The 26,254-nt window shown below is 41.4% G+C and overlaps 1 protein-coding gene across 2 annotated transcripts; it reads right to left on the reverse strand.

Annotated features, from left to right (window-relative positions):
- Positions 1 to 279: 279 nt before the first annotated feature.
- KCNJ15 (potassium inwardly rectifying channel subfamily J member 15) lies at positions 280 to 24,659 on the reverse strand. Of its 2 annotated transcripts, none has more exons than XM_065644025.1 (2): positions 24,579 to 24,659; positions 280 to 2,305 (listed from the first exon to the last, which is right to left on the reverse strand). In XM_065644025.1, the coding sequence occupies exon 2, from the start codon at positions 2,287 to 2,289 to the stop codon at positions 1,159 to 1,161; it is 1,131 nt and encodes a 376-aa protein (XP_065500097.1). In that variant the 5' UTR covers positions 2,290 to 2,305; positions 24,579 to 24,659; the 3' UTR covers positions 280 to 1,158. The 2 variants fall into 2 exon arrangements, with proteins under 2 accessions (XP_065500097.1, XP_065500087.1); XM_065644015.1 differs by lacking the exon at positions 24,579 to 24,659 and adding an exon at positions 2,661 to 2,793.
- Positions 24,660 to 26,254: the final 1,595 nt, after the last annotated feature.

Raw genomic sequence — 26,254 nt, forward strand, 5'->3', positions numbered from 1 at the left:
ACAAAAGCTGACTTAAGTATGATAGGCATACTACATGCGCACCACTGCTGCCTGGTTTGTTACCTGTGAACTGACTGCTTTTGTGATCTGCTGAGTCCCTGTGTTGCGTGCTGGATGCAACTGCCTTTGCCAAGCACTCGGCTTTTTCAGCATCTCTGAGGTACCACACCCTCCCTCTGTGCCACAAAAAGATCAGGAGCTGTTCAAATTAAATTCCTTTATTAATAGAAGGATTTTAATAGACCAAAAATGAAATGCATAAAAAGAATGCTTGTCCTTTATGGTTGCCAGAAAAAGTAAATATTGTCTACAGACATTATACAGTTTTCCTTTAACCAAAATAAAATATCGTCCATAGCAAAGCAAGCAATCTGTAGAAATGTATTGTTATGCTGCTATTACAAACTATTTACATTGGATTAAAAACCAGGTGTCTCAAAAACAGCTTTAACCTTAGTTGATTACTGTTATGATTGCGAGTATCTTGCCCTCATCTTCCCTTTTTGCCATTACATATAAATCAGGCATCAACAAGATTAAAAAAGTGAGTGATCACAAACCAATCACAAAACAAGCTCTCAGTAGCAGAGCTCCCTTCCTCAGCATCCAGTATGACTACTCTGTCATCTTCCTTCAAGATTTGAGAAGTTTATCACCTCCCAGTGGGCTCTTCCCACATCCAACCAAACCGTCTGTCAGTGTCAGGAATTGCCACGAAGGCAATACCTGGTACGAGAATACACATTTGAAATATATATATATTTTAAAGGAGCATATCTTTTTCTAGCAGTACTGTGTGCTGTTTCTGTGAATACATGTTCACAGTAAAACTATGTCAAATAAATATTTGAAGGAATCAGCACAGTGCATCTAGTTTCACTTTCCAAACGGCAAGTGGTGTGTCTGCTTTTAGTGGTTGTATAAGGCAGACACTTTATACAAATCCAACTTTGCTAAGTCACGATCATGAACAAAGAAACCCTACCTAATTACAAAATACTTGTTTAACAGCTCAGCCAAACAAAGGGATAGGTTTACTATACATCCAAGCTATTTGCTGAAAAGGATTTCACTGCTATTTCATAGTGGACATACGGCACAGAGAGTATGTTTTTTCAGTTTGCAAAAAGGATTAATCAGAATATTTTGTCCATGCGATCAAACATTGCTCTGCTGTAACAGCATCGTTCTCAATTCTCTCTCTCTTTGATCCTCCTGCCTGTATTTCTCCTCTAGTTTTTGTTTTTCAGAGTCCATACTATAATAATTGGAATCTGTGCTTCTCCTAATCTTCTCAAATTGACTGAAATCTGCAACGTACTTTCCATTTGGAGACAGAGAAACCACAGGCATGAACTCATAGCCCCAGTGGATCTCCTCGGGGATGTAGGAAGTCCTGCTTTGGCAGACAGCGCTGGTGGACTCCACTGTGGCGTTCAGGAGCACCACAAGCTCGAAGTCCTTGTCCTTGAGATTGTGAGGTGTGAGATCTCTCAAAGGGCTGCTCTCGTCCAAAATATGGTAGAAGGTTAAAGGCAAAATGAGAAAAGGACTCTCTGAAGAGGAGTCAACGTTGAACTTGACACTGGCTTGATTCAGCAGGATCCGCTCCCCTTCTTTTGTTTCATATGTCTGAAGAAGCTTCCCAGACAGCTGACACTGTATCAGAAGACTCTTCCTCATATTTGCTACCCTAATCACCAGGCAGAGTTCTCCATTGTGTTTAGTAATGACGGCACAGTGGCTGAATTTAATAGTCTCTGCCCGTTTTTTAGGTCTTGCAATTTTGGCCAGAAAGGTACCTGTGATGAAGATTTCAATCAAAGTGGTGATGACCAGTTGGGCCACAAGTAAGAAAATGGCATGAGGACACTCCTCTGTAATGAAACGAAATCCATAGCCAATGGTTGTTTGTGACTCCAGGGAGAAGAGAAATGCCCCAGTCAGAGAGTCTACGTTCTTGACACATGGCTCGTGCTTTGGAGTGAACTTGTTTACTTCTAAATCACCATGAAGGAATGCAATGGCATAGTAGATAACTCCAAAGAGGAACCAGGTCATAACAAAAGTAGCAGCAAATAAGGTGAGTTTGTACCTCCACTTCATGTCTATAACTGTAGTCCACAAGTCTTGAAGGTAGAGCAGGTAAATGCCATCGACTTTGTCTATCCGCACGTTGCTGTGACCGCTTTTGGACATCACACGGGGTTTGTGAGCCTTGAGCATGACAGTGTCAATGCCTCCGTTAACCAGTGGCACGCGAGACATATTAATCTTTGTGGGTTCCATTCTCACTGCTTCAGTCCTAAGGGGAGAATAAAAGAAGACTGTTACTTAATGAAATCAAAGCACATAACTGATTCTGAAAAGCATTTGAAAATGTCGTGGAGAGAAGGCACAAACATAATCTAAACACAGCAGCAGTGAATAAAAACAGTTGGTATATAAAGTTACCATCATACAATATCTGACATTACAAATAATTTGATATTCTTTTTTTCCAGGAAAAATAAAACAACCCAAAACATTCTTCAATTCTGGTGACTGCCAAATGTGGAGAAGTAGGTTTCTTTTATGATATCCTGCAAAAGAAATTTGACCAAGCTGAAATTTTATACTAGTACTTTATTTCTGTAAAATGCATTAATTTTTTTTCTTACGTTTCTCTGGAGAAGAGTCTCTTTTTGATTAGTGAGCAGGTTTTCTTTAATGCCCTGAAGAGAGACATCTGATCAAAATTAAAGTCACGTCAATGCTTGGTTTAGAACGCAGATCCAGCACACCACCTCTGTCTCTTCCTGCGACGGACGAAAAATGAGCCAGACCAGCTTTCACTGTGAACAATTAACTTCCACAAGTGATTTACTCAGTCGGATCTGGCTCTTTGTCACAAATCTACAACTAACCTAGAAGGAAACAAAGCAGACCTGAACACATCGAAGTCGAGTTTTGGAAAGGGATATTTACACCTGAAAACACTTAGAAGCTGTTTGCACTGTACAGTAGTCCTGTTTTAAGCCATCTAAGGAAAAAAAATGAGGCAATTCACGAAGTCAGCATTCTAGCCATGGGCCCTGACCTGTGCGAACCCAGCAATCATTGGACCACCCGACTCCTGAAGTTTATTTACTGTGCATCAGTCCGGATGGAGATTAAGTGTGTGGACACTCAGGACTGAACAAAGCCCGCAGAGTGAAGCAGAACGGTGCCTGTGCCAGTTGGATGAGGCAAGTAATAAGACCCGGCTTGTGAGAAGAGACAGTGATTACGTAGAGCAAGGACAGTGCATGTTATAGTCGTTTCCGACATCAAAACTTCCTGCTGACAAAAACAACAAAGAAAAAAAATGTCCCATGCATCCTTTGTGCTTTGGCAGGTTGCACAAAAAGCATTGTTTTGTTCCATTGTTTTCCTCAAAAAGAGCCTTAAGTGATTCGTTTTCGTGAACCACCACCAAAAAAAAAAAAAAAAAAGAACATCTTCCTTGTAGCTACTTAAAAGAATTTTGCAGGAAGTACAAGATATATTTGTGGTACACACATGTGCCAGTCCAGGACATCAGCATAATTGCTCATGAAGTACCTTTCCTGTTATGTCAATTAAGGAGAATTTTTTTTATGACTATACCCATCACATTGTTGCAGGTTTTCTGGGAAAGGGTAATTAAACTTAACACCCAGTAACACCTGTAGCTCATTCCAGTTTTGTTGTAATCACCAGCATTTCTCTTCCATAGTCTGGGAGCCATTGCTGTATATATAAATATATATATATATATATAAACACCAAAGGAATGCATCAATGACCCCAGTAGGAGATTCCTTATGTGACAGCCAAATCAACACACAATGCGCAGCATGTCCGGATAATAAACAGGAAAAAACCTTCAAGTGATCTGAAAAAAGAACAACAGGAGGAAATTGGGGGGAGGGGGGGTGGGAGGGGTAGAAGTAGGAAGGAGCGTACATGCAACTGCTCTTTAGGCAAACTCAAAATGAAGTGCTACTGTCAGTATGCCATAAATACATGCAACCTCTAATGGGAAGCCTTTCAGGAAAATGCACACTACTTTGTGAAGAGGGTCTATTCTGCACAGGGAGCCTCACCCTGGATAAGTCACGGATATAAAATGTATGCAAAAATCTGTCCCAAAATAAGTACGCCTCTTCCTCTCAAGCACATTTTCCCTTAACCATTCATTTCAGGTACAAACATTAAGCTGTGAGAAAAAAATTCACCGCTACAAATTGCTATGCCAGGAGGTAGATGGCATCTCCAATCCAGCGCCAGGGACATGTCCCCATCCCATACCCCTGCTCAGCCTACCTGGACGCCTGCTCCTGGGAGCAGCTCCCCAGGGCTGCCAGCTCCTCCTCCTCTGGAGGCCACGAGGATGGAGATGGCCAAGGCTCCACCTTCTCTCCTCAGTGCTCCAGCTGGTGGGCTTGAGCTGGTGGGGCAGGGACAGGGCTCACAGTCTTGGTGAAGATCAGAGCTATCCAGTCAGGGTGAGGGGCATCCCAAGGTGAAGGGCACATGAATACTTGGCATACCATACTCACTGTGGCTCTACCATGTGCGAGAAACACTGGCTTCTGCACAAGTGGTCAGCATATAATCTGACATGTTTGGGATGCACTGGGCATGGTGTGAAGAACCTCTCTGCCCCACATGCACTGTGGGTCTGATATGTTCTTCAAATGCCAGACTTGGTACTCATACACCGCACTGCCCATCTGCAGCACCAGCTGGGTCCACAGTTTCAACCCGCACAAGGGCCTGTCAAAGAGCCCTTGCCCCTGCCTTTGCTCTGCCCTGAAATATGTTGTTCCCTGTCCAGTAGCCCTGAATGGAGGAAATCCTGACATTGCATCCCACCACATGTCCAGAGCTGGTGGAGGACACCTAAGATCACGGGCATACTGAAATGCTATAGAATAGGTTCTCCACAAGACAGGAGGCAGAAAGATAGTGGGCAAGGAATGATGTCTTCCCTGGGCTATGCCAACAGAGGGCAGCTGTGGAATTTGCCATTTCAGGCTCAACACAAGAAGTAAAGATTTGCTGCAGCCATAGGCAACGTCTGTCATGTTCCAGACTGTGTTTCAACTCCCAGGCAAAGCCATTTCTCACTGTGCCTCTCTGCTGTCCCCATGTGTAAAGCTGATCTCCACATGTGGGGTCAGCACGGCAGAGCTGTTAGTTTTGCAGTCCACCATAGATAAAAGAGGCTGTATCAGAGCTTCTCTGTCATCTTTTGTGTCCTCCCTTGATTTGTATTTCTGTATGTGACAAAGTTACTCAGCTTTACAGTGATTTCCTGAAATGGATCCCAGCCAATTTCTGGTGCTTTTTTTGATGGTAGGGTATTTTTTCTGTTGATTTGCTTCCTATTTTTTTTCTCTTACATCACATTTTCCTGTGTGATCCTGAGTTCCTCCGGTGCTCTTTTCCTCTCCAGGGAAATTGATCTTGGTTTCCTTTCCCCGCAGAAACATTTCCCTTTTTCTCTGCCACACTGATAGGGGAAGAGAGGATCGATCACACCAACTTAGAGCAGCACTGCCTCTGCTCCCCTCCATTATCACTGAGAGAAGCCAGGAGCAGTCATCTGGTGGAAGAAACTCTGATGAAACCAACAGTGGAACAAAACCAGGCTTCAGAGGAGGCTTCTCCCCTCCACTTCCCCACTGCTTTCCGAGTTAAGTGACCAGTACAATAGCCCACAGTAAATGATTTGTGGATGTCTGTATGTATAAAAGCCATGTTATAACACCTGCATTGCTATTTCCCATCATACACCTTATATAGGCAGCTCAGATACTCTGCGCCCTGAACAATCATCCCCTGCACCTCTGCTGAAAGATTTTGGAATGCTTGGTTTCTTTCCCTCTAAATGAAAAATCATGTCTACTACAGTAAGTTAATGTAATAAAACAAGCCTGAACAATAACAGTAGTATACATTTTTCAGTTAAAATAACATCTACTGTCCATTAGCTAAATGATTTACACTGGTAAGGTATTTTTTATTGCTGTAAAAAAAGCGCGTATTCAAACTGTAGCTGCAAATGAAAGCGAACTGAAGCACAGTTAAGGAAACAGGTACTTCAAGAGAGAAGAAAATGAAATCGTCTCAGACTTGTCTAGTGCTCTAATGTCCTGTGAATTGCCTCCTTTCCTCACCAGCTCTTTGGAACAGCCAGAGGAGACTCCTCATCAAAGCACATGCTGGTAAGGAAGTTTAGTGCAGACAAAGTTGATAAAATGTAGAGCTACGTGCCAACCAACCAACCATGAATACCTTGATATTAAGGTAATTCCAGCAGCCAAGGATATAACAAGCACAAAGAGCTTCCAAAGAGCACATTATCAAGAAGTCAAAGCCAGCTTGCATACACACAAAAATGTTCCTGTTGCATGAAGCCAGATTTGCTTGTGCGAGATCTCTTTTGGCAGACACAACTGATCAAAAGTGTACAGGAGCATGACTTGTTTGAATGGCCTCAGAGGTTTGCTTTTTTTCAAATCAGATATGCTTTGCCACTTGAGCAAACCCTCACACATGCTTCACTGCCACTCTGATACAGGGGCAAAACTGGAACTGTTTTTTCAACCAGCATAAACCATTAGCAGGCTTGACATTAAAAAAAAAAAAAGCAGGAGTGAGTAAAGAAAACATTGAAAAGAACCACATAATCTTTAAATCGTTCCTAGGTCTGATGTGGTTCAGTAGGTTATAAAAGTGCCTCCTGAATTCTCAATGCTCTGCCTAGCATGAACACCCTCCTCCTTCTGGCCTGTGTACCAGGTTATGCCATGCAATTGTCAACCAGCAAAATCCTCTGTAGTGGAGTTATGGAATACAAAAGGAGAGAGCCGAGGTAGAGGGAAGGAAGCAGTGTTTGCAAAAGGATGCTTCACCTCTGCCATCAGCTGCAGCATGCAGCCATCATGCTGCTACCTTGGGCTTTGTAAAAGAGTCCTTCAGCGTTAGGGCTGATCAGCATTGAGACTGGTGACAGGCAGGCTGGCAGTCAGCCGTGTTGTGAAAGATACTGCCTTTAAAAACTAAATTAACACCTTTTTATTTTCTTTTACTAAAGGAATGAGCCAAGAGACCTGTAAATAACCCCCTCAAGTCAAAACCAGTTCCCAAAGCCACGCTTTTAGCTCCCCATCCCTCTGTAGAGCCACCCATCAGCACAGGGCAGCCCTGCGGTGACTGTCCCCAGGCTCGGGCACCCAGGAGCAGGTAAAAGCAGAAACACAGCCAAATCTGCAGGCAGGGTAGTGCCCAGGGGCTGCAGAACTGACTGTGCCCAAGGCGAGAACAAGAGGTGTAGTGGGGGAGGTAGCACCACGTGTTTTTCACGCCTCATGACAGGGCCAGGGCAACAACCATCTACAGACCAGCATGAAGAAAGTGAAAACCCAAATCCATCTTTGTCTCTCCTAGGCTGCATGCCTGACATCTGTCCATGGAAGATGAATTAAAGCTGGAGAAGTCACATAGTGCATTGTTTTCGAGGGAGATTTCTACAGGACTCTTGTTCTTTCCAAGGGCAGGATGTTAGGCTTCACAGTAACTGTCGATTTATGTAGATGAGCCTTGGAAACAACACTGATGCAAGCAAATAGGAAAACAACCAAGCAGGCAGAGAGAAGGCAGAAGATGACTCTAAGCTTATTGAGGTTAATGGAGAAGCTCTCAGCGATTTCACAGGTCTCTGGAACAGGCCTCCAAGCGGAGAAAAAGCACATACTGCCAGCATCTGAACAGCTAACACACTGCAAGTGAGCATTCTGTCCTTCCAGAAACCTACCCTCCAGCCTCTGTCCTGGGCTCTGTGGATGCACAGGGGACTTGGCTGTGTGGAGCCTTCGTCGGGAATCCCCACATACACTGAAGGCTTCTTTCAAAAAGAAGTAAACTGATCAGTTTCTGAAACTCTCCTTTTTGTGTTTGGTGACATGGTTTATACAATACTGCTGGAAAACAGAGAAAGGCTCCCCAGAAACCTGTTCTGCTCTTTTATTTTTACGAATGGCTTTTCTTTAGTAGTGCAACATTCAATACTTTTGAATGTCTCCCTTGCTGGCGTATCATTGCTTCAAACTCTTCAGTTTCAAACACTTCATTACCATGGTTAAGCTTTTAAAACCTGCTTCTTCTGTGATGCTTTTCCCACCCACTAACCCTTTCCTTGTTCTTGCTGCACAAACCATACCTGGCTCTTTCTACATGGGCAAGTCAAAATAGACTCTCAAGAGCCTGTTCTTTCTGTTTCTGGGGAGCTGGGTGTCAGGACTACACTGCAAGGCTGAAAGGGACAACATTATTGCTGCATTATCACAGAATCACAGAATCACAGAATGTTAGGGATTGTAAGGGACCTCAAAAGATCATCTAGTCCAATCCCCCTGCCGGAGCAGGAACACCTCGATGAGGTTACACAGGAAGGCGTCCAGGCGGGTTTTGAATGTCTCCAGAGAAGGAGACTCCACAACCTCCCTGGGCAGCCTGTTCCAGTGTTCCGTCACCCTCACTGAGAAGAAGTTTCTTGTCAAATTTAAGTGGAACCTCTTGTGTTCCAGCTTGAACCCATTACCCCTTGTCTTACTGTTGGTTGTCACCAAGAAGAGCCTGGCTCCATCCTCGTGACACCCACCCTTTATATATTTATAAACATTGATGAGGTCACCCCTCAGTCTCCTCCAAACCAAAGAGACCCAGCTCCCTCAGCCTTTCCTCATAAGAGAGATGCTCCACTCCCTTAATCATCTTTGTGGCCCTGCGCTGGACTCTCTCCAGCAGTTCCCTGTCCTTCTTGAACTGAGGGGCCCAGACCTGGACACAATATTCCAGATGAGGTCTCACCAGGGCAGAGTAGAGGGGAAGGAGAACCTTATGCTTATCAAGTTCATACCCTGTACTTCCACTTTCATTTACATCTTCAACCTGCTGTAGGAACATTAATGACCCCTCACCATAGGTCTCTGGCACAGGTGAACATCTCAGCAACACCCAAGAAAAGGAACTGAGCTAAGGGAGGACGGGAGTGATGTCCTTTCACAATCAATGTTTGCAGTCAATACTAAGGCCAGGACCAGACCTTCTGAGAGCTTAATGCCTGCAGTTGTCCTGTTTTGCAGTCACTGCCACTATTTCTTCACTCTTCTCTTCTAGGATGCCTCTGGGGGCTTTCAGTGGCTATATTCTGTCCTTTCTCCCTGAGGTATTTCCCTTTTCCATGAAGGTATCTCTCATTACCCTGTTTTCTCTCATTTTGCTTAGTATTCCATTCCCACTGTCTGCGAATCAAAAAATCTGAACTTGTTGTGCTTACACCACGGCCAGAGAAGCACGCAGCTGTGGCAGCGGCATAGTTGCATCTCACAAGACTGCACGCTGTTTTATTTTCTGCAAGTATCTTACCGTAGGTTCACAGCACCTATTCCTGACGTCTCCATTATACGACTCTGTTTTCAATGTTTTCAAATTTTGCAAGGCTTCAGCCCTTTGTGCTGAGGTTTTCCTCATGACTGGTCACAAGCAAACACACTTTTTAATTCATCATTTTTACTTACTGTGTCAGTCAAAACAAAATAGCCATTTCCAAAGTCAAAACAAGAAAATACATGTTGAGACATTTCTGCGTCCACGTTAAGACAGTTTTGGTGTCCCTTCCTTCAGGAAACCAGAGTGTAAACACATAACGCAATTCTGCAGCTCATACTCTCCGTGGCCAGCTGAGCACCCTAACAGCTTGTCCACTGAGTAATGTCAATGCCTTCTTGCTTTCTGGCCTTATAAATCCTCATCCATACAGTGATGCATCCTGATTAGGAAGTGCAGAATCTCCCCACCCCATCTCCATGGTTACTTATGAGTGAACTCCCCTGAAAGGGTGGAAATGTGGGAACAAATCACCTCAGACATGGAGAAGAGTGTCACCTCCACCTGCTTTGATGGTCAGATTTGGGAACACAAGTGGCAGCAGCCACACAGTTCGGGGAGCCTTACTATGCAGGAGGGAGGTGGATAAGCAGAGAAGGGGGTACGCTGGGAGAAGGTTGAAGACGAATCAAGGAATGCCTCGTTTCTGGTTCTTCTTGCTTCATAAACAAATCCATTTGGTGTCTTAGAGGGTGCTTTGTGGCATGCCCAAACACAGAGCTGTTGGGCACCCAGCAGAAAGAGCATCAGAACTGGGGACACCTGCACTCATCGAGCACTTCCAGCACATAACAGAAGCTGGGCAGGGATTTTCTGCAAAATAGTTTTTCACTTAGTCAACTAAGGCTTACCTAAGTCCTACTTAAGTACTTGATTCCTTTTTCAGGAACGGGCCCTTTGCCAGGCAGCTGCTCTGGCTTCTGTGAGAGCCTGCTTTCACACAGCTCCCACCACCTTCCCCGTCCCGGTGCGAGGACAGGCCACCTCGCCGCAGCACAGCTCCCCAGGGACCACCGGCCTGGCAAAGGCACCCAGAGAGGCTGCGCTGCTCTTTGCTCAGATGTCAGGGCTGGGGCTCAAGGTGGTTGAGTTGTTTGCCCCGTGGCATGTTTTACCTCTTGTGATGCTGATTTATATACTGCCTGCTATAAATTACCTGGCTATAATCTGACCGCACGAGCTCATGTGCCAAGACAGTTTCGTGTTTCTGTACATAACCAAGGCACGACTGTGTTTTCTTCTAGTATTTTAGTCACAGAGTGACAGGTTTTATAACAATAGGCAAAATAGTGAGCCTGAACCCATCTACTGCTCAGATTGTTAAATCTGACAAAGTTCATAGGGAAGAGAGTCCCCTCCCAGGTCAGCACAGAGCACAAACATACCAGACTGGGCTGCTGCCTAAGTTTGCTGGGACTGTCGTTCCCTGCTCACCACAGGTTGGCTGTGTCCTTGTTTTCCCTTCTTTCATCATCAGTAAAGAGCAGCACCTTGTTTTTAACCTCCCCAGTACTCTCTCATCACTTTACAAGCTGACAGATACCTACTCTACCACTGAATAAGAGTAATAATAATAAAGTTAAACTCAGAACAACTGATTTGCCAATGTGTAGTTGGCTTGAAATTTGCTGCTTTTGTTTCAGACCTGAAGAAAGGTTAGCAGAACAGAAAGCTTGTCTTGCTTCTTTTATTGTTTGTTTGCTTTTCAGTTCTTGGTCTAATAAAATCTGGCTTAATTTAAAAATAAGCAAGCAAACAAAACCAAACCCAGACATTTAATCTATATTTTAATTTAAATTATCAACAGGTGGCTGATAATGAAAAGTAATGTGCCTAGTCATGGTTATGCAAGAGGCAGAGAGAAAAGCTAGCACTTTGCTCACTTTGCTGCTAGTTCACGAAAGCTGGCTGAAACACCTTCAGTCTGCCTTCCCTGGGGCCGCTTCTCCCTGTTTCTCAGCTACCACGGCTATCACATGAAAGATATTTACTAGGCAGCAGTGGGATATTTCAAATAATTTAGAGTGGTTTGTGACCTCCTTTGCTTTCGTGGACTACAGATAGCTTGAGCCTCAATCCTAACATTGGGCACCAAGTCCCAGCACCAGCCTTGTCTCATTCTGATGAGCAGGGACATCAGCTCCTATCTGTATGAATACATGCAGTGGCTCAGCAGCTCTCTTTTTTATTACCATTTGTCATGCCAATTCATCACATGGTGCATGCACTGTATTCCAGTCAAGTTCAGTTTTGCTTTTTAATTAGTCATTGTGCACTGGGGCTCTCATAGCTCAGCGTAGGTGTGGCCATGAGGTGAGGCTCCCTGCAGGGCATCAGGCTTCTGCTGGGGCAGATTTTTTAATGTTCTCTCTGTATATGAAGGCTGCATTTCCTGCAAATTACAGCACTCCTTTAGCCCATATCACAAGACATTATGCTGATGGAGGACTGACCTTAGTACCCCGCAAATATCACACTGTATGTACATATTCGCAAACACTGCCAAAATAAACATGTCTGTAATTTTCCATCTCTATGCAGCCACTAAATCTCAAAACTGAAATACCACTCTATGAAAAGAACTATCCACCAAAAAAAAAACCAAACCCAAAACCAAAAAACCATTCTGCTCCTTTCCCCTTTTAAATATGTAAAAACCTCAAAAATATTGAAAATAATGGGAGGGCTGCAAAAGGTAAGGAAACTGCCAAGGCAAAAAAGTATTTTATTGAAAAGTCTGTATGTTGATAACCTTTTGTTCATCTAGTGCCTAATGCAGACAGAATCAAATCTAACTGAGGAAATTGCACAGCTTGACCCAGCAGGAAGATGGACCCTGTTAAAGGAGTAAAGCTTTTCCCCTGTGACAGTTTCTGTCTTACCTGTGTGCTATAGCTGCTTTGTGCTGCTTCATCTGGACAGAGTAACAATAAATGAAGAGTAACCCACTAATTTGGCCAAATTTATGGCTTCTCTGCATGGCCAGGACATAAAAGTGAATTTGGCCTTGTGATTTTTGTAATACTGCAAAGTACATTTCCAAGAAAGAAGGATGGGTTTGTCATGGTGTTGTCTTAAAACTCGTTACAGGCTGATTTTCTCAGGAAGTTATTTGGTTAAGAAGAATTACTCTACCTGTGTGAACAAGTTCATACTGTGAAAAATGTTTTCGAGAAGTGACTCTTCTTTCATGCTAGCAAAACATAGCCCGTGAGACAGAGTATCCACTTCCCTCACCAAAACTAATGATTTTTAAATTAGATGTCTTTCTCTCTTAGGCAAAGCACAGGTGATGCTACCGGCACAGCAGAGACACATATAGTTTACTTAATTGTTTTTTTATAATTGTTTACTTTCTGTGAATTACAGAGTAAGGGTGACCAGTATTCTCTTTGAGGGACACAACAGTTTCAAAAATGTTCATTCCTATTCTGTTTTCTCTGCACTAGAAAGATTTCAAATTGCACCGAGGTCTGATAAACAGAGAGCAAGTTCTACTTGATCTCAAATAAATATTTGGCAGCTACTTAAAAAACCCAAAAATTTAATACTTTTGAATTCTTGAAAGAAAATTAAATAGTGTTCAATAAAATCAGGTCATGTGATGTTTCATAGGCAAACATATATGCACTTACATAGAAATAATAGGTTCATTTTCACTATTTAAATTACTACTTCATGGTATATGTGTTTTCATAAATGATACATTGACTATTTTGTAAAGCGCAGGTGGTTGCAAATACAGAGTATTGACGTGGGAGATCTTGGTGTATCTAGGCAGTTGTGAATGCATCTTCTTTTGCATACATTTCCCTTTGTGCCATTATTACGCTGGATAAAGTGTCTCCATCTTGACACAAATTACTTTTCTCAAAGAGCAAGTCCCAGACACATCTATAATGACTCGTAACCACAAGCTGTGGCTATGGTCTTGGAGCAAATCCTCTCCCAATCAAGCCTCCCTTTGAGCTTTGTCAAAGTACTCATGAAACACAGTCCCCAGGAGGCCACTGGTGTCACCCAGGGTTCACACACCCTGTCCCCATCCCCATCCCCATCTCCATCCCTGACCCCACTCCCATGCCAGCCGTGTCACTGCCCCCAGCCAAGCTGCCTCCTCACTGGCCTCGTGGAGAGTGGCCAGACCTCCCAGCAGGGACAGAAATGGTCATGGGGGTCCTACAAGCCGTTAAAATTCTGCACCGGTGTATAAACCAGGGCCTTTCACCTGCCTCTTTGAAGTGGTCAGGGACAAACTAAAAATATCAGTGACACTTTCATACTGGTGTGGGGTTGCTTATTCTTAGTACTGTCCAAGAGTTTTATTTCAGGACAGTTTTTGTTGTTTTTTTTTTTTTCCTGACCAATCCATGGATATGGTTAATTTAAGGTTTAAAAGACTTTTTCTCACACATACACACACACCCATGTATGTTTTCCACTGAAGTCTGTGCTTTTTCCTAGACCCACCCAAATTCCAGCACATAGCTCACTTGCGTGCCAAGCTCTCATACTCTCCATGCAATGAATGGAAAAATGCCCTGTTTTCCACTTCTGCACATTTTAGGGGGAGGAGGAGTAGAGTGTGTAGGGGAGAAGGAGGAAAGGCCTGCAGAGGAATTTAGTTACACCTGATATTTCAGAGAAGAAACAGGAGAGAATCCCAGTATTGTCCATGGGAATACTCTTTTTCTGCCCATGGATGGAGATGTATGGGGCCTGAGCCCCACTTGGGGGTTTGGGACTCTGAGCTGTATTTGTGGAGTGCTAAAGACATTTAAAAATTAATAATTGTAAAGTAAAAGTAGCATAAGCTGCTGGTTAGTATGTGTTTCCATTCTGCTTACATGAAGTACTTCCGTAACGCTCTTGAATGGATTGATATTTTGTGAGAGAGATGAAAAAAAATCCAAGCTTAATGGCGAGAAATTTTGGGGAATTTTAAATGGAGATGATAGTTTTCAGCTGTGTCATTCTATGCTCCCTTTAACAGGGTACTTCAGGCCATGAGCACCTTGGTGAAAGGTGGTAGACTGAGAGCAAAGGGCACCTCTCGTCACCCCCCACAGCCTGGCAGAGGGAAGGCTGCAGGACCAGGACCACCACCATCACCACCACCACCACTCCACTACCCACAACTTCCCTCCCACAAGGGTCACCACTGTAGCTCATGGGGTGTCAGGAGCCACCAGGCCATGGGGAAGGAGCCAGTAAAGCTCTGCTCTCTCCTGCTATCGCAACTCCAGACTGAACCCCAGGGTTGTAACGACATGCAAGTTCTGTGCAAAGAATTTTCCACTGCATTTGCCTCCACGTGGATTCGCTGATGTCTGGTTAAGGCTGGTCTCCCTTGATTTCCTCTTCTCAGTGAAGGCATTAATAAAGTCTTTCTGATTTGCGGAGCCACCTAGTTTCATGAAGCTTGTTGGAACATAATTTCTGAAGCCTCTGTTCACCTGCCAAGTTAAGCTGAAATTAGCCCATGGATTTAAATATATGGACTGTTTTGTATCCCTTCATTGTGAGGGGATGGAAATGAAAATATGCTAGGTTAATTATTTATCCATTCCATCAACAAAAATATTACCATTGTACAGAGCCTTGCTGTCAGTCTTATATTGCAAAAATTGGAATATAAACTCTAGATTTTTTAAGAAAAATCTGTTTCCTGAGGTTCTTGACTGGGATGTTACACAGCCCAGTATCGTATTACTTCCAGATAAACTCCCAAGGAATCAGAGGGAAAATAATATTTGTTTTCTCTTTGCTTTCACAAATTACTCAGTCCCTGCCAATTTCCATGACACAGACCCCTCAGTCTGCTGCAGAGACTGTGGCTTCTGAAAGGGAGGAAATAGCATAAATGTACTGGTGCACATCAATGTTTTTTGATTTTCTAGCCAAACCAAAAATATCAAAACAAACAAAAAATTCAAAAAAACTTTCCACTTTTCTGGCAAAATTTTAAAAAATCATTCTGGACTAAAGACACTGTTAAAAAAAACCCTAAATCTTTCATTTTGCTTTGATGTTCTTATAGAGCTGTATATGTGTGTGTCTAATTTAAATCAGGTGAAGAACACCACATTTCTTGAAGTGACAGACTGCAACATCTTGATTCCACAAAGTCAAAATGAAATATTTTACTTTTCAAAATTGTTCTCAGACTTTTTCAGCCTAAGCCGCTTTATCTTGTTCACACGAATTCATTATATCTTTCATCTGACCTAAGTCTGCATTTTCAGCTCATAAGAATTTTGGCTGAAAAATCCCAACATGAGTTTCCTGGCTGGTTTGGTGACAAGTGAAGCTCATGCAATGAACTGCTGTTCCTCTTAGGGGAGCACAGATAAGCAATGCGTATCCCATTGTTGGAATCTGGGGACATAACTGTATGATTCACTATCCATTTCTCTTTGTCCTGTAGTTTCTTGGGAACCTCCATAAAAGCTTTGTGGTGCTACGCTACAACAGGCTGGAAAAAAAAAGCAGTGATAATGTGGCCAAACAAGAAAAATCTCTCCTGCTGTTTTTCAAAGTTACTACATTTCCTTATACTCAAAGGAGGTTATTTTACTTGTTTATTTACACATACGTTATCTTTATGAGTGTTCCTTTCTGATCCCATGACATCTCAAAAGCTCCACAATCTTTTACAGTTGGGAACTTGGGAAGGTCTAGCTTTGATCACTGAAGTAATTAGACTGAATAGAACATTGTTCACGTTCTGCTGAGAATAGTTTCCAAATACATTCAGAATACCGCGAACTTATTTTTAAAATTCTACAAGATTCAGCAACTTCTACCTTGTTTTTTGTAAGTTTTCCAGATGCCATGAATTTCAGAAGTCACTTTGATGTTTTCCAAGCAGCTTGATTTATGAGAACAAAAAAAAATACCACCATTCCTCAATTGCTTTCTGTCGCCTTTTTATAAGGCTTGATACATCAACAGAAATATAGTCTGTCTGAGGAGTCCAGGCATAAAGAATAACTGGGGTATGAGGAAATCAACTACATCTCCCACAGGAGACCATTCTTTCCGTGGAAAAATCAAACTTTTTGATCTCTAACCCTCCATGCTTTTCCTGTAGTATTTAATTTAATAAAGCCTCCATTTTCATTGAAAAACACACTTGATGGGAAATGTGTAACTAATCCTAGTAGACATTTATATGTTACTTCAGTGCTGTTTATATGTTATTTTTGTGCTATTGCACAGAATTCACATTTTGCAGACAGTTGCTAAAGATAAGTTGTCACAAAAAGTAGCTAAGCAGGACTATAAATATAACAAATTGCAGCAGCATATTTCAAATGGGTTTACGATAGTGAAATTGCTGGCAAGTCCTGGAGACTGTGAATCCACTAGGCAGACAACAGCTCAATGGCAATGCAGAAAAACCCCTTAATTCACTGCTTTGGTGACACACTGTCAAACCCAGTCTTTCCCAAAAGAACATGCCCTGTCTGAAAGCGCTTCCTCTGCTCCACTGGCTATATGGTTCAGACTTCTTGTCTGCAGTTAGCTTGATGCCACAGCATCTCCAAAATCCACCTTTTCTTCAGGTCTAGAATTTTGTTTTATTAATTAACCATTTCCCAATGTGCCTCTTGTTCACAGTCCTCCTCATCTGTCCCACAGTCAAATCACTCAAACTTCTAGGGTAAAAATCTTATGTCCTTTCTACTATTTTGACCATAATTTCCCCCTTCATTTATGCAGACATATTTTTCATTCATTCATACCCATAAAGCTCACTTCCTGACCTTTCCACAGCTACTGCCCTGGCCTCCATAGCTCTGCTTTCTTTGCTCTTTGTTGCTACCTTGTTCCTCTTTTTCATCAATGCCTAATATTCTAGATTTCTCTTATTTTGTTCCACAGTAGCTTCCCTTTTGACATACATGAAATTCCTTCCTTCACCAGCTTCCAACAAAATCCTGAAAATACACCTGTTCTGGGACACATTACAAACCTCAACAAACATCTGCTAGTTGTTATGTTCACCTAGCAAGTTCCTCCTTTGTGTTGCATCCTGCCTCACCTGCTGTTATATCTGAAATCATTTAGAGCAGATTGAAGGTTTTCTTCTTCTTTGTTCATCTGAATGTAAAGCAAGTTGAGGATTTACAGCATGGTGAAAATTAACATGTTCTGATTATAGGCTATGTTCAGCATCAAGAGATTTGTTTTCTTGGAGGTGCTCCTTTTCCAGGATGGATCTGCCTACTGCACACCTGTGATACCTTGAATGATGCTTCTTTATATAACAGTGACTTTTATCTGAAAGAAATTCAGATATATGCTTTTTAAAAATCTGCCTGGGGATACCAGACCTCTTAAAACCTCATTGTGACACAGCAGTTCTGACTTGGCTGCCAGGCATCTACCAAACTGAGCCATTTCTAAAGGTGCAGACACTGCAAGGCCAGTTGCTGAATTCTGTAGGTTGAAATTCTTCCTTGTTCACTGTAGTTCTCTAAAAGGTTTCTCTGTACTCTGAACTAGTCCTCTAAGGCACCAGAGACAACGGAGAGAGCTGGACACCTCCACACAGTGAGTGTGCCTCTTCTTCCTCTAATGCCTGGAGATGCCCACCTCCTCGCAGTGACTGATGAGCAGATCTTTAACTTTTAGACAGCCGAGATTTATATTATACTTACACCTATATAGCAAAGTCGGTGCTTCTGAGAGGTGGCAAGTTTATTGCTTGTATGGAAAGACATTGTTACAGTGCATGTGAAGATATGCCTACTCTTCCTGGAATCATTAGGCTTACACATGTAAATTTTACAGCACATCTACATATTAAGTTGAAATATGCTAAATAAATACATGTCAGTCTGACTTGTACTGAGGAAGCCTTTCAGGTTAAATCCCATAGAAGATACTGTGCAGTGTGGAATCCAAGGCAAGACTACACAACATGACGTGCTGTTTCCATCACACATATAGTTTAGTTATTTTAAAAGAATATAAATTATGCACTGGAGCAGATGAACAACTTCCTTATTTAAAAGCAAGCTGTCTAGGAGTCTAAAACAAGATACTGGATATGTCTGTTCTGTTTTACAGGTTCTCACCTATGACATTCCTTACCACAGGTCAGCTTGCTTTTCTATGTCATTAACATATACACTGCCACCATGTCTCTTACCAAAGTATGGATTCATCATGCTTGTTCTTCCTCATCCATGGTGTGTTTACCTATGCATCTCCAAAAAATGACATCTGGGCCTGCCTGTGAACAACCTGCACCCTACATCTTTGCCATCATTGCTTCTTCCGAAGGTTCCCCTTTCCATAGCGTGGCTCAAATCTGCCTCTGCTTTTCACCATGCCTAACCTGCCATTCAGCAAGACAGAGCTAGTAATCAGTTGAAAATGAGAAGACTTAACCAGAGCTATTCAGTGGCATGCGTTGCCTTAAGATCAGCAAAGCTGAAGATCAGAAGTGATTTCTGTTGATAGCACATGGAGTTTTAGGAAGTCAGCAAGTTCTGAAACTTTGACCATTGTTTTCTTCTGAGGTTGGGGAATGAGGATCTGGTCCTTCTCCCAGCTTTTTTGTGGATTTCAGTGTTAATGTTTGAGCTTATATAGTATGTATTATTAGCAATATGCTTAAATCAAAGTTCCCAGCGAGAATACAAAGATTTTTGACGTCTGCGAGATTGTCAGTCTTTATGTGGCAGCTTGGGTAGTTAACATGTTTCTTCAGATCATATAAAGCAATCAGGAAAAAAAGCTTTTCCTTGGTTATGTAATCATTATTTATAAGACCTAAAACAGTTAAAGTCATGGTGTCCCCCTCTTACATTGTCACTGCTTACAAACCAGAAATATATCTCCAAAGCAAACCCTCATGCTACAGTGCAGTAGGAGGATATATCACTGGGACTGCTCCGCTGAAATGTTTTCTTGGATTTTGGCACATAAACGCTAAGAAATGGTCTTAAAATAAGATTTTATGTTCTCTGTCACCTGAGACCTTACAAAGGGAAGGAGATTTACTACCAATAAATATTATTCTGAGTAATGATCCAAGTCACAGCTTTGTTCATTTTATGCTGACAGGAAAATAAATCAACACTAAATTTTGTACATTTTTGTTCCAAAGACACATATTTAAGGCTGAGTACCTCTTTATTTGTTGTTCATTTTTCTCGTTATTGTTTTGTTATTTTGGGTTGCTGTAGGTTTTTGTTGGTTTTTTTTGTTTGTTTGTGGAGGATGTTTGGGTCGTTTGGAGTTTTTTGGGGTTGGTTTTCATTTTTGTGTTGGTGATTTTTATTGTGGTTTGTTTGGGATTTTTTTATTTTGTTTTGTTTTGTTTTTTAACTGCAACAATTGAACAGAGTAGGAATGAACTTCAAGGACCTGAAGACTTGGGCTGAAGCAGCAGTAATGTTGTTACCTGTACTGAGAACAGGGAGTGAGGCTTGTGGCCATGTTAGCATAATTAGCTCAATAAAAGCAAGGATATGAGGAAAAACAAGATGTTATTATTAGGATTTCTGGCAGTATGACAGACCTTTAGACCTCTGCAAAGGTGACTGAAGTAAGGCATAATTCTATGAATTTTGCTTGTTAAGATCTATTCTCACAAATGAAACCAAACAGACCTCAAATTGGAGCTCACGGTGTGATGCCACCAGCTGAAGAACCCCTTCTGACCTTTACATTTCCCATAGCAGTGTAAAAGGACCACAATGTGAACAAGAACTAGACCTGAAGCCTTTTGTTTGTCCATTATAGATAAAAATAACATTGTTAGCTTTCCCACACCTGTCTGAGTCGTGTTCATTCACCTCTAGTCTTGTGGACGCATTTTACACTGCAGACCATTTCGTTCTTTGACTCTTTTGTGCCTTGACAAGAGCTTTCAGCACCTTTTATGTCCCACATTTCACAACAGGTAACAGACATATTGAAGGCCAGCACCCAAGAGCTGACATTTGCTATGTTAATTTATATCTCATAAACAGAGTCCCATATAACAATTGACTTTCTGCCTATCTTTGGGAAAGAGGAGTTGTCATCTAAAGTCAGTAAGATGGGAACTGTCAAGAGACCAACTACCATGTACCATAGAGGCCACCAAGTGTACCAGTTAATGAAACTCAGTGTGGTAATAAAATAAAATGTTGCCTTAAAAGTTTTGCTTTTTGTCATCCTAAGCTTTTGCATTATTGTCAGAATGTTTTGTGTAAGAAAATAAATCAGAATCGCAAGCATCCTTTATCACTCAAACACCTCCTGCCATAAGCTGATATACCTTTGGCCTTAATGAAATGCTGGGAAAATCACAGAAAGCACATTTTTCCTTGTCTTCCATCAGTTCTTTTATCCATTGCTGCCATACACAGAGTGCTGCTTTGGCTGTTTTTTGTGGAGAGAGGGGACTGTTGATGGGTTTGATGCTGAAGTGTTTGAGGAAGGAAATTTTCAGGAAACATTATTTCTGGATAAGGCAGCAGGAAAATGAAGCCTGTTTACTTGGGTGAGAGGCTGGAGGGCGTTCAGAAGAGGACAGTTGGCATGGAAGTTTCCAGGTTTAAGGGTAGGCAGCTTTGACTGGCATCATTGCTGAATAGAAAACAAGGGGACACTTAGGGGGACCTTTACAGACAAGGTCATAAAAATTCAGAAACATGTTTCTGGTTGGCATTTCCCTTGGAAAGTGTTGACTGAAGTAAAAATAATTTAAGTGGGAAGAATTTATTTACTGATCAAAATGTCATGAACATCTCTTTTATTATGCGCTTTTCTCGTGTTGTGTAATTCTAGTGTGGAAAGGGGGAAATTTTGATTGTAATACACTTTTATTTTTTGTTTTGATTGTTTCATGCTAAGAATATACCTTTTAAGTAATCTAAGTAGGCGCACTGTTATATGTATCATTTCATTGATGATTACGGGAATTTATTCAACAGATAAACATTTTTATCATATAGCCTCAATGCAAAAGTGTTAATTGTAGATAAGGAAAAGTCCATAATGTAAAACCAGAGAGGTATCCTGCAAGTTATGATCCAACCAAGACTGAATCACCTCAGTTAAAGCAGTGGAGATTAAATTAATCTAATCAGGCTATACTGTTTTTCCAATCAAAACTTATTTTATCACTTTTTATTTACAAAGGGAAGGTGGCTTACCTAGGCTCTCTAAGCATGGACAAATCTAGCTGACAATCTCCATGAGAAAAACAAACCAGAAAGGAGTCAAATGTGATTTCAAAAGCTACCAAGTTTCAATTCCCAAGATTTAGGCTTCCTCTCCACCTTAAAACCCAGCCAAAATGCAATGTGAACTGAAGGTCAAATTGCAGGGGCTACTTTGAACAAGTGGAAGAAAGACATTTCTTAATCAAGAAGCCCTTCTGGGAGGCAACAGAGAGGCAGATGGCTCTCATACCCCAGCAGACACAGTGCAGGGAGGGAAGAGGCGTTGCAAATAATGAAATACCTAGATCAAAAATGATCAAATGGTCTTCACTGACACATACAAAGTGAGCCACATCTCCTCAGCAAGGTGTACAAGGAGATTCTCAAGCATTGGTAACTAAATCTCACGAGGTTTCCCAATAACCCTAAGGGTGTCCAGCAGACATAGGAAACCTGCATAAGACCATGGCACTTTGCTGAGATCCCTGCTGGGTCCAACCTGTGTCCGTCCCAGCAGTTCAGTCCCAGCCTTTCACGAATGCAGCCTAAGGCTCTGCTGGAGAATGAAATTTGCCAAACACCTTTCTCTCTAACGGGTAAAAATGACTGCAAATGTGTTACCCCAAAACATCTGCCTACTCTCTTTATGTCCAAGCATTTATCTTATCCAGTAAAGGATGACAATACTTAGAGCATTCATGTTGTTGCCTGTTCCCTTTCTGCTTGACCATGACCTCTAACTTGCTATGAACCTCAGAGTGTGCAAGTCATACAAAGACTATTTCATATGCTTAGGACAAGGGAAAGATGCTATAGTTCTTACTTCCCTTTTTTTTTTTTATCTTCCTGCAGCCCAATTAGTGATGTATCCACTGTTTTTGGCTGCTCTCCATGTGTGTTTCCCACCATCCAGGCTAGATAGGTATAGAATAAGCAAGAGTTTCAATTCATGCACAGCCAGTAAACGGGACCTGCTGTTTCCCGCTGTGCCTTGTTTACTCCAAGGGCACACACATTCTTAATGTGAAGCTATTTACCATGTTAATGATCCAAACATATTAAGTGCTAAAATGATCCTCAAGCCTGTAGTAACTCATTTGAGTAAGCCATGAATGTTCTCTCCTTTCAAGGGGTGAGAAACAGCTCAGCAGGAAGGTAGCTTTCAAATATTTAACATTTAATAAATTCATTTTGAACTGAAAAGTTTGATTTTAACTCTTTGATACTCTGATCAATTTTTTTTTCTGATTTTCATATACATAGTGGAACAAATAAGGTAAAGATTTTTCCTCCATTTAAAACAAAAATAAATACATCCCATAATCTGCTTTGTTTTTCATGGAAGCAAAGTGAATCAAAATTTATTTTAAAAAGCTCCGAGGTTCAGCATGCAAAACAGTTAAGTTTCTGTTTTTCTTGGCCCCTCACAAGAGTACTGCCTGGTACTTCACAGATTTGGTCTCTACCTGTTCCCAAAGAATACAGCTTGTGTGAACTGTCTGTCTTAGGAGAGAGAAACAGGAGAGGAGGAGGAAATAATGTTCCAGACTACTCTAATGAAATCTGGACAAACAAAAATTTGAGGTCCAAACAGATCTGTGGGTTATTTGTTTGTTTCATTGCGTAAGGAGCCAGGATAAAAAAGAACTGTTTGTTTTAATTTGAAATTCTATAAAAAGTAACAGGACTGAAGTATTGTATGTATGTTGGAAGACTGAAGACCAAGTCATCTGCTGCTGGTTTTGTCTCTAGGCCATGCCTCATTTACTGGGATGAAATTCTTGGGGAAGTTTTTGGTCTCGTCTACACTCCAGTTTACAAAAGTAATGCCAGTTTGTACTGCATAACCAGCACCAAGTTGCATTTCAGCCTTGTTTCCCCCCTCCTATAAACTGATTATTAGAGAGTGCAGAGAGCATAGTGACATTTTGCAAACAGGGTAATAAAGAAGACATTCCTGTAATAGCAAGTTGCCCCTTTCCCCCTCTCAATTTTGAAAGAAGAAATAGGAGACAATAGGCTTGGCAGATAGATACTCAGGTGCTGTGATCAGAAAGACTCTGGAAATACCTCTAAGTACAATACAGCCAAAGGCAAGTCAGGAAACAAGCTTAGTTAAAAAGTAATGTAGATACTCCTGCTTCGCAAAGGAAAGCCAGCTTTGTTCCTTTTTGCAACCAGCACGTCATGGAGAAAAAAGGAACTTATCTGTAAATCTCTTTCCAGCATGATCCCTATGTGAAAATAAAAACTGAGGCAAAAACAAGCAACACTAAAGTAGAGAGGAATTTACACCACAGACTCAGACTGATTACTGAGGATAAAGCAAACCTGCTGTAAACAAGTAATATGAAGACACATGCAGAAGCTGGAAGAAAATGCATAATGTTCTCTAACTCAGACATGTTTGCATACTTTATACCTACCACGGAAAACTTACATAATATTTTCTTATACAGATAGGTAACAGGGAGTGTATAAAGTTCTAGGCAAGTTTTCCCACTATGTCAACTAAAACTGATTTCTGCATTGAAAAAAACCCCAAACAAGCACTGACTGAAAAACATGCTTCTAAGAGCCTATAAAACACTATGTATTTCTGTAAGAAAGAGTCTCTGGCAGGCTAACGTTAACAAAGAAAGGTTCACTATCTGCCCCACTCCCCAACATATAAAAATATCAGCAACATACATTACAAAGCTCACATTCAGTAGTTTGCATCAGTGGAAAGACCAAACCATGACAGCTTGTGCTTTGTCATCTCTAAAGTGCCTGTATCTCAAAGTTCACAAGAAGGCATAATCTTATAAACATTTTTTTTCTTTTACAAATAGTTTCTAAATCCTTACATTACTAAAATAAGAGAAAAATAGGAAAATTATCTTTCAGTTACGCACGGTTTCCAGAGCACTGTTAAGTATGTATGCATTTTTGACAAATACCTCTTACCTGTAAATGAGCAATGTTCAGATTCCTTACTAGATGTTATCGTCATGACAAGTCAAACAATCTTTTTGATAAAAGGTTAGATGTCTTTTCAATAAAGCATGTGAGCACAGTTTAAAAAAAATTTTAAAAATCGAAACACAACTGTCAGAGTGTCTCCCTTCCCTCACTGTCAGTCAAAAACAAGTTGGAATAAGTCTGAGTTGGAATTACCTGAATAAAGAAACTGGAGAGAGAGAGGGAGGAGAGGGAGGGAGGGGGAAACAGAAGGAGAAAAAAAAAATAGTCAGAGAAAAGACTTAGTGATGTCAGCAGTATGTCTTAAGGAAATCTACATCTGAGCCCGGCAAACTTTATAACTACATAGCACTCAACACCCAGTTACGTGGTAAGCAAATACCTGCTTAAGAGGAAACTGATGTACTTTTAAAGAACGTCAGTTAATCTTTGAAGAAACTTTAGCTAGGCTGATCAAAGTCCCTTAAAGGCCTTATTGCCTAAATAAATAAGGTTACAAGTGGTTGTATAATGTTAAGAAAAGAGTAATAAGAATAAAAAGTCAACCTTACTGCTTGCCCCTTTCCTGTTGGCAAAAAGGAGGCTGAAACTCATCTGAAATAAATTCATACCATAGTTGTAACACATTGAGCTGTAGCAGCCACAGATGCAGCTGAAATCACCAACCACCAAAGTTTCCAATCTGTTTAGCCACAACACTCTTTCCCTTTGATTACTTATTTTGGGTTTGCTTCAAGTGCCTTTCTGCTCTTAGATGCAGAAAGCATAGACAGTGCTGATTTGAACTGGGGAAAACTGGGTACCTTGAACACAGCAAGGAAGAGGTGTGAATGCTTGCCATCTGTGAAGCCTGTACTCTGCCATTGGTACCACTGGTATTTGATGGGATGCTCAGAACAGAATGCAAACAGCACCAGTGAAAGGGAAGTCATTGCAGCACTAGAAAGGTGAATGTGATAGCCTTTGGATATCGTTCTTCTGTGTGCATATTCCCAGGGATACTGCTTCCAGGAATTGCATATCTCAGCAAGCTACTCCAATACACCTGTAGCTTCAGCACTACCTGCAGAGACATCCCATGGTCCTGCTGATGCCAGGTTAACTTCATTCCCTTTTGCTTGGAGGAGGGAGGAGATCAACAGATAGAGTGAGTGCTTTACTAATGAAGTTCTGCCCACCTCAAATTCACAGAGAAAACAGCAAAAGCAAAATCTCTCCTTTCTTCAGTAGTCTTGGTAAACAGACATTTTAATGCAATTAACAGATATTAATAATGTCATTATATGGAACCATAGGAAACTAGAGGCTGGAATTCTGCTGTCAGGTTGTCAAGTATGTAGGCATTCATGCAGTACCCGTAGGCAGCAGCTGTTTTACATTTAAAAGCACAACAGTTAGATGCGTTTTTTTTTTTTTTACTTTGCCAGAGAGTAAGGAATTTCACACAACTTGGATTGTTCTCCAAATCCATGAACATGTTGCACTCATATCTCTTTCTCTATATTTACTATGAGGGAGATGGCAACAGCTCCTATCAGTTTTCATTATTTAAAAAAAAAATGCTTGTGAATATCTTTTTCTGTTTCAAACAAGCTCTTCTGTTTGCAGAGCCCTTTGCAATGTCATGGGATGAAGCACCTAGACTAGAAACTATTTTTCAA

Source organism: Caloenas nicobarica, chromosome 1, assembly GCF_036013445.1.
Source record: "Caloenas nicobarica isolate bCalNic1 chromosome 1, bCalNic1.hap1, whole genome shotgun sequence".
Lineage (NCBI taxonomy): Eukaryota > Metazoa > Chordata > Aves > Columbiformes > Columbidae > Caloenas > Caloenas nicobarica.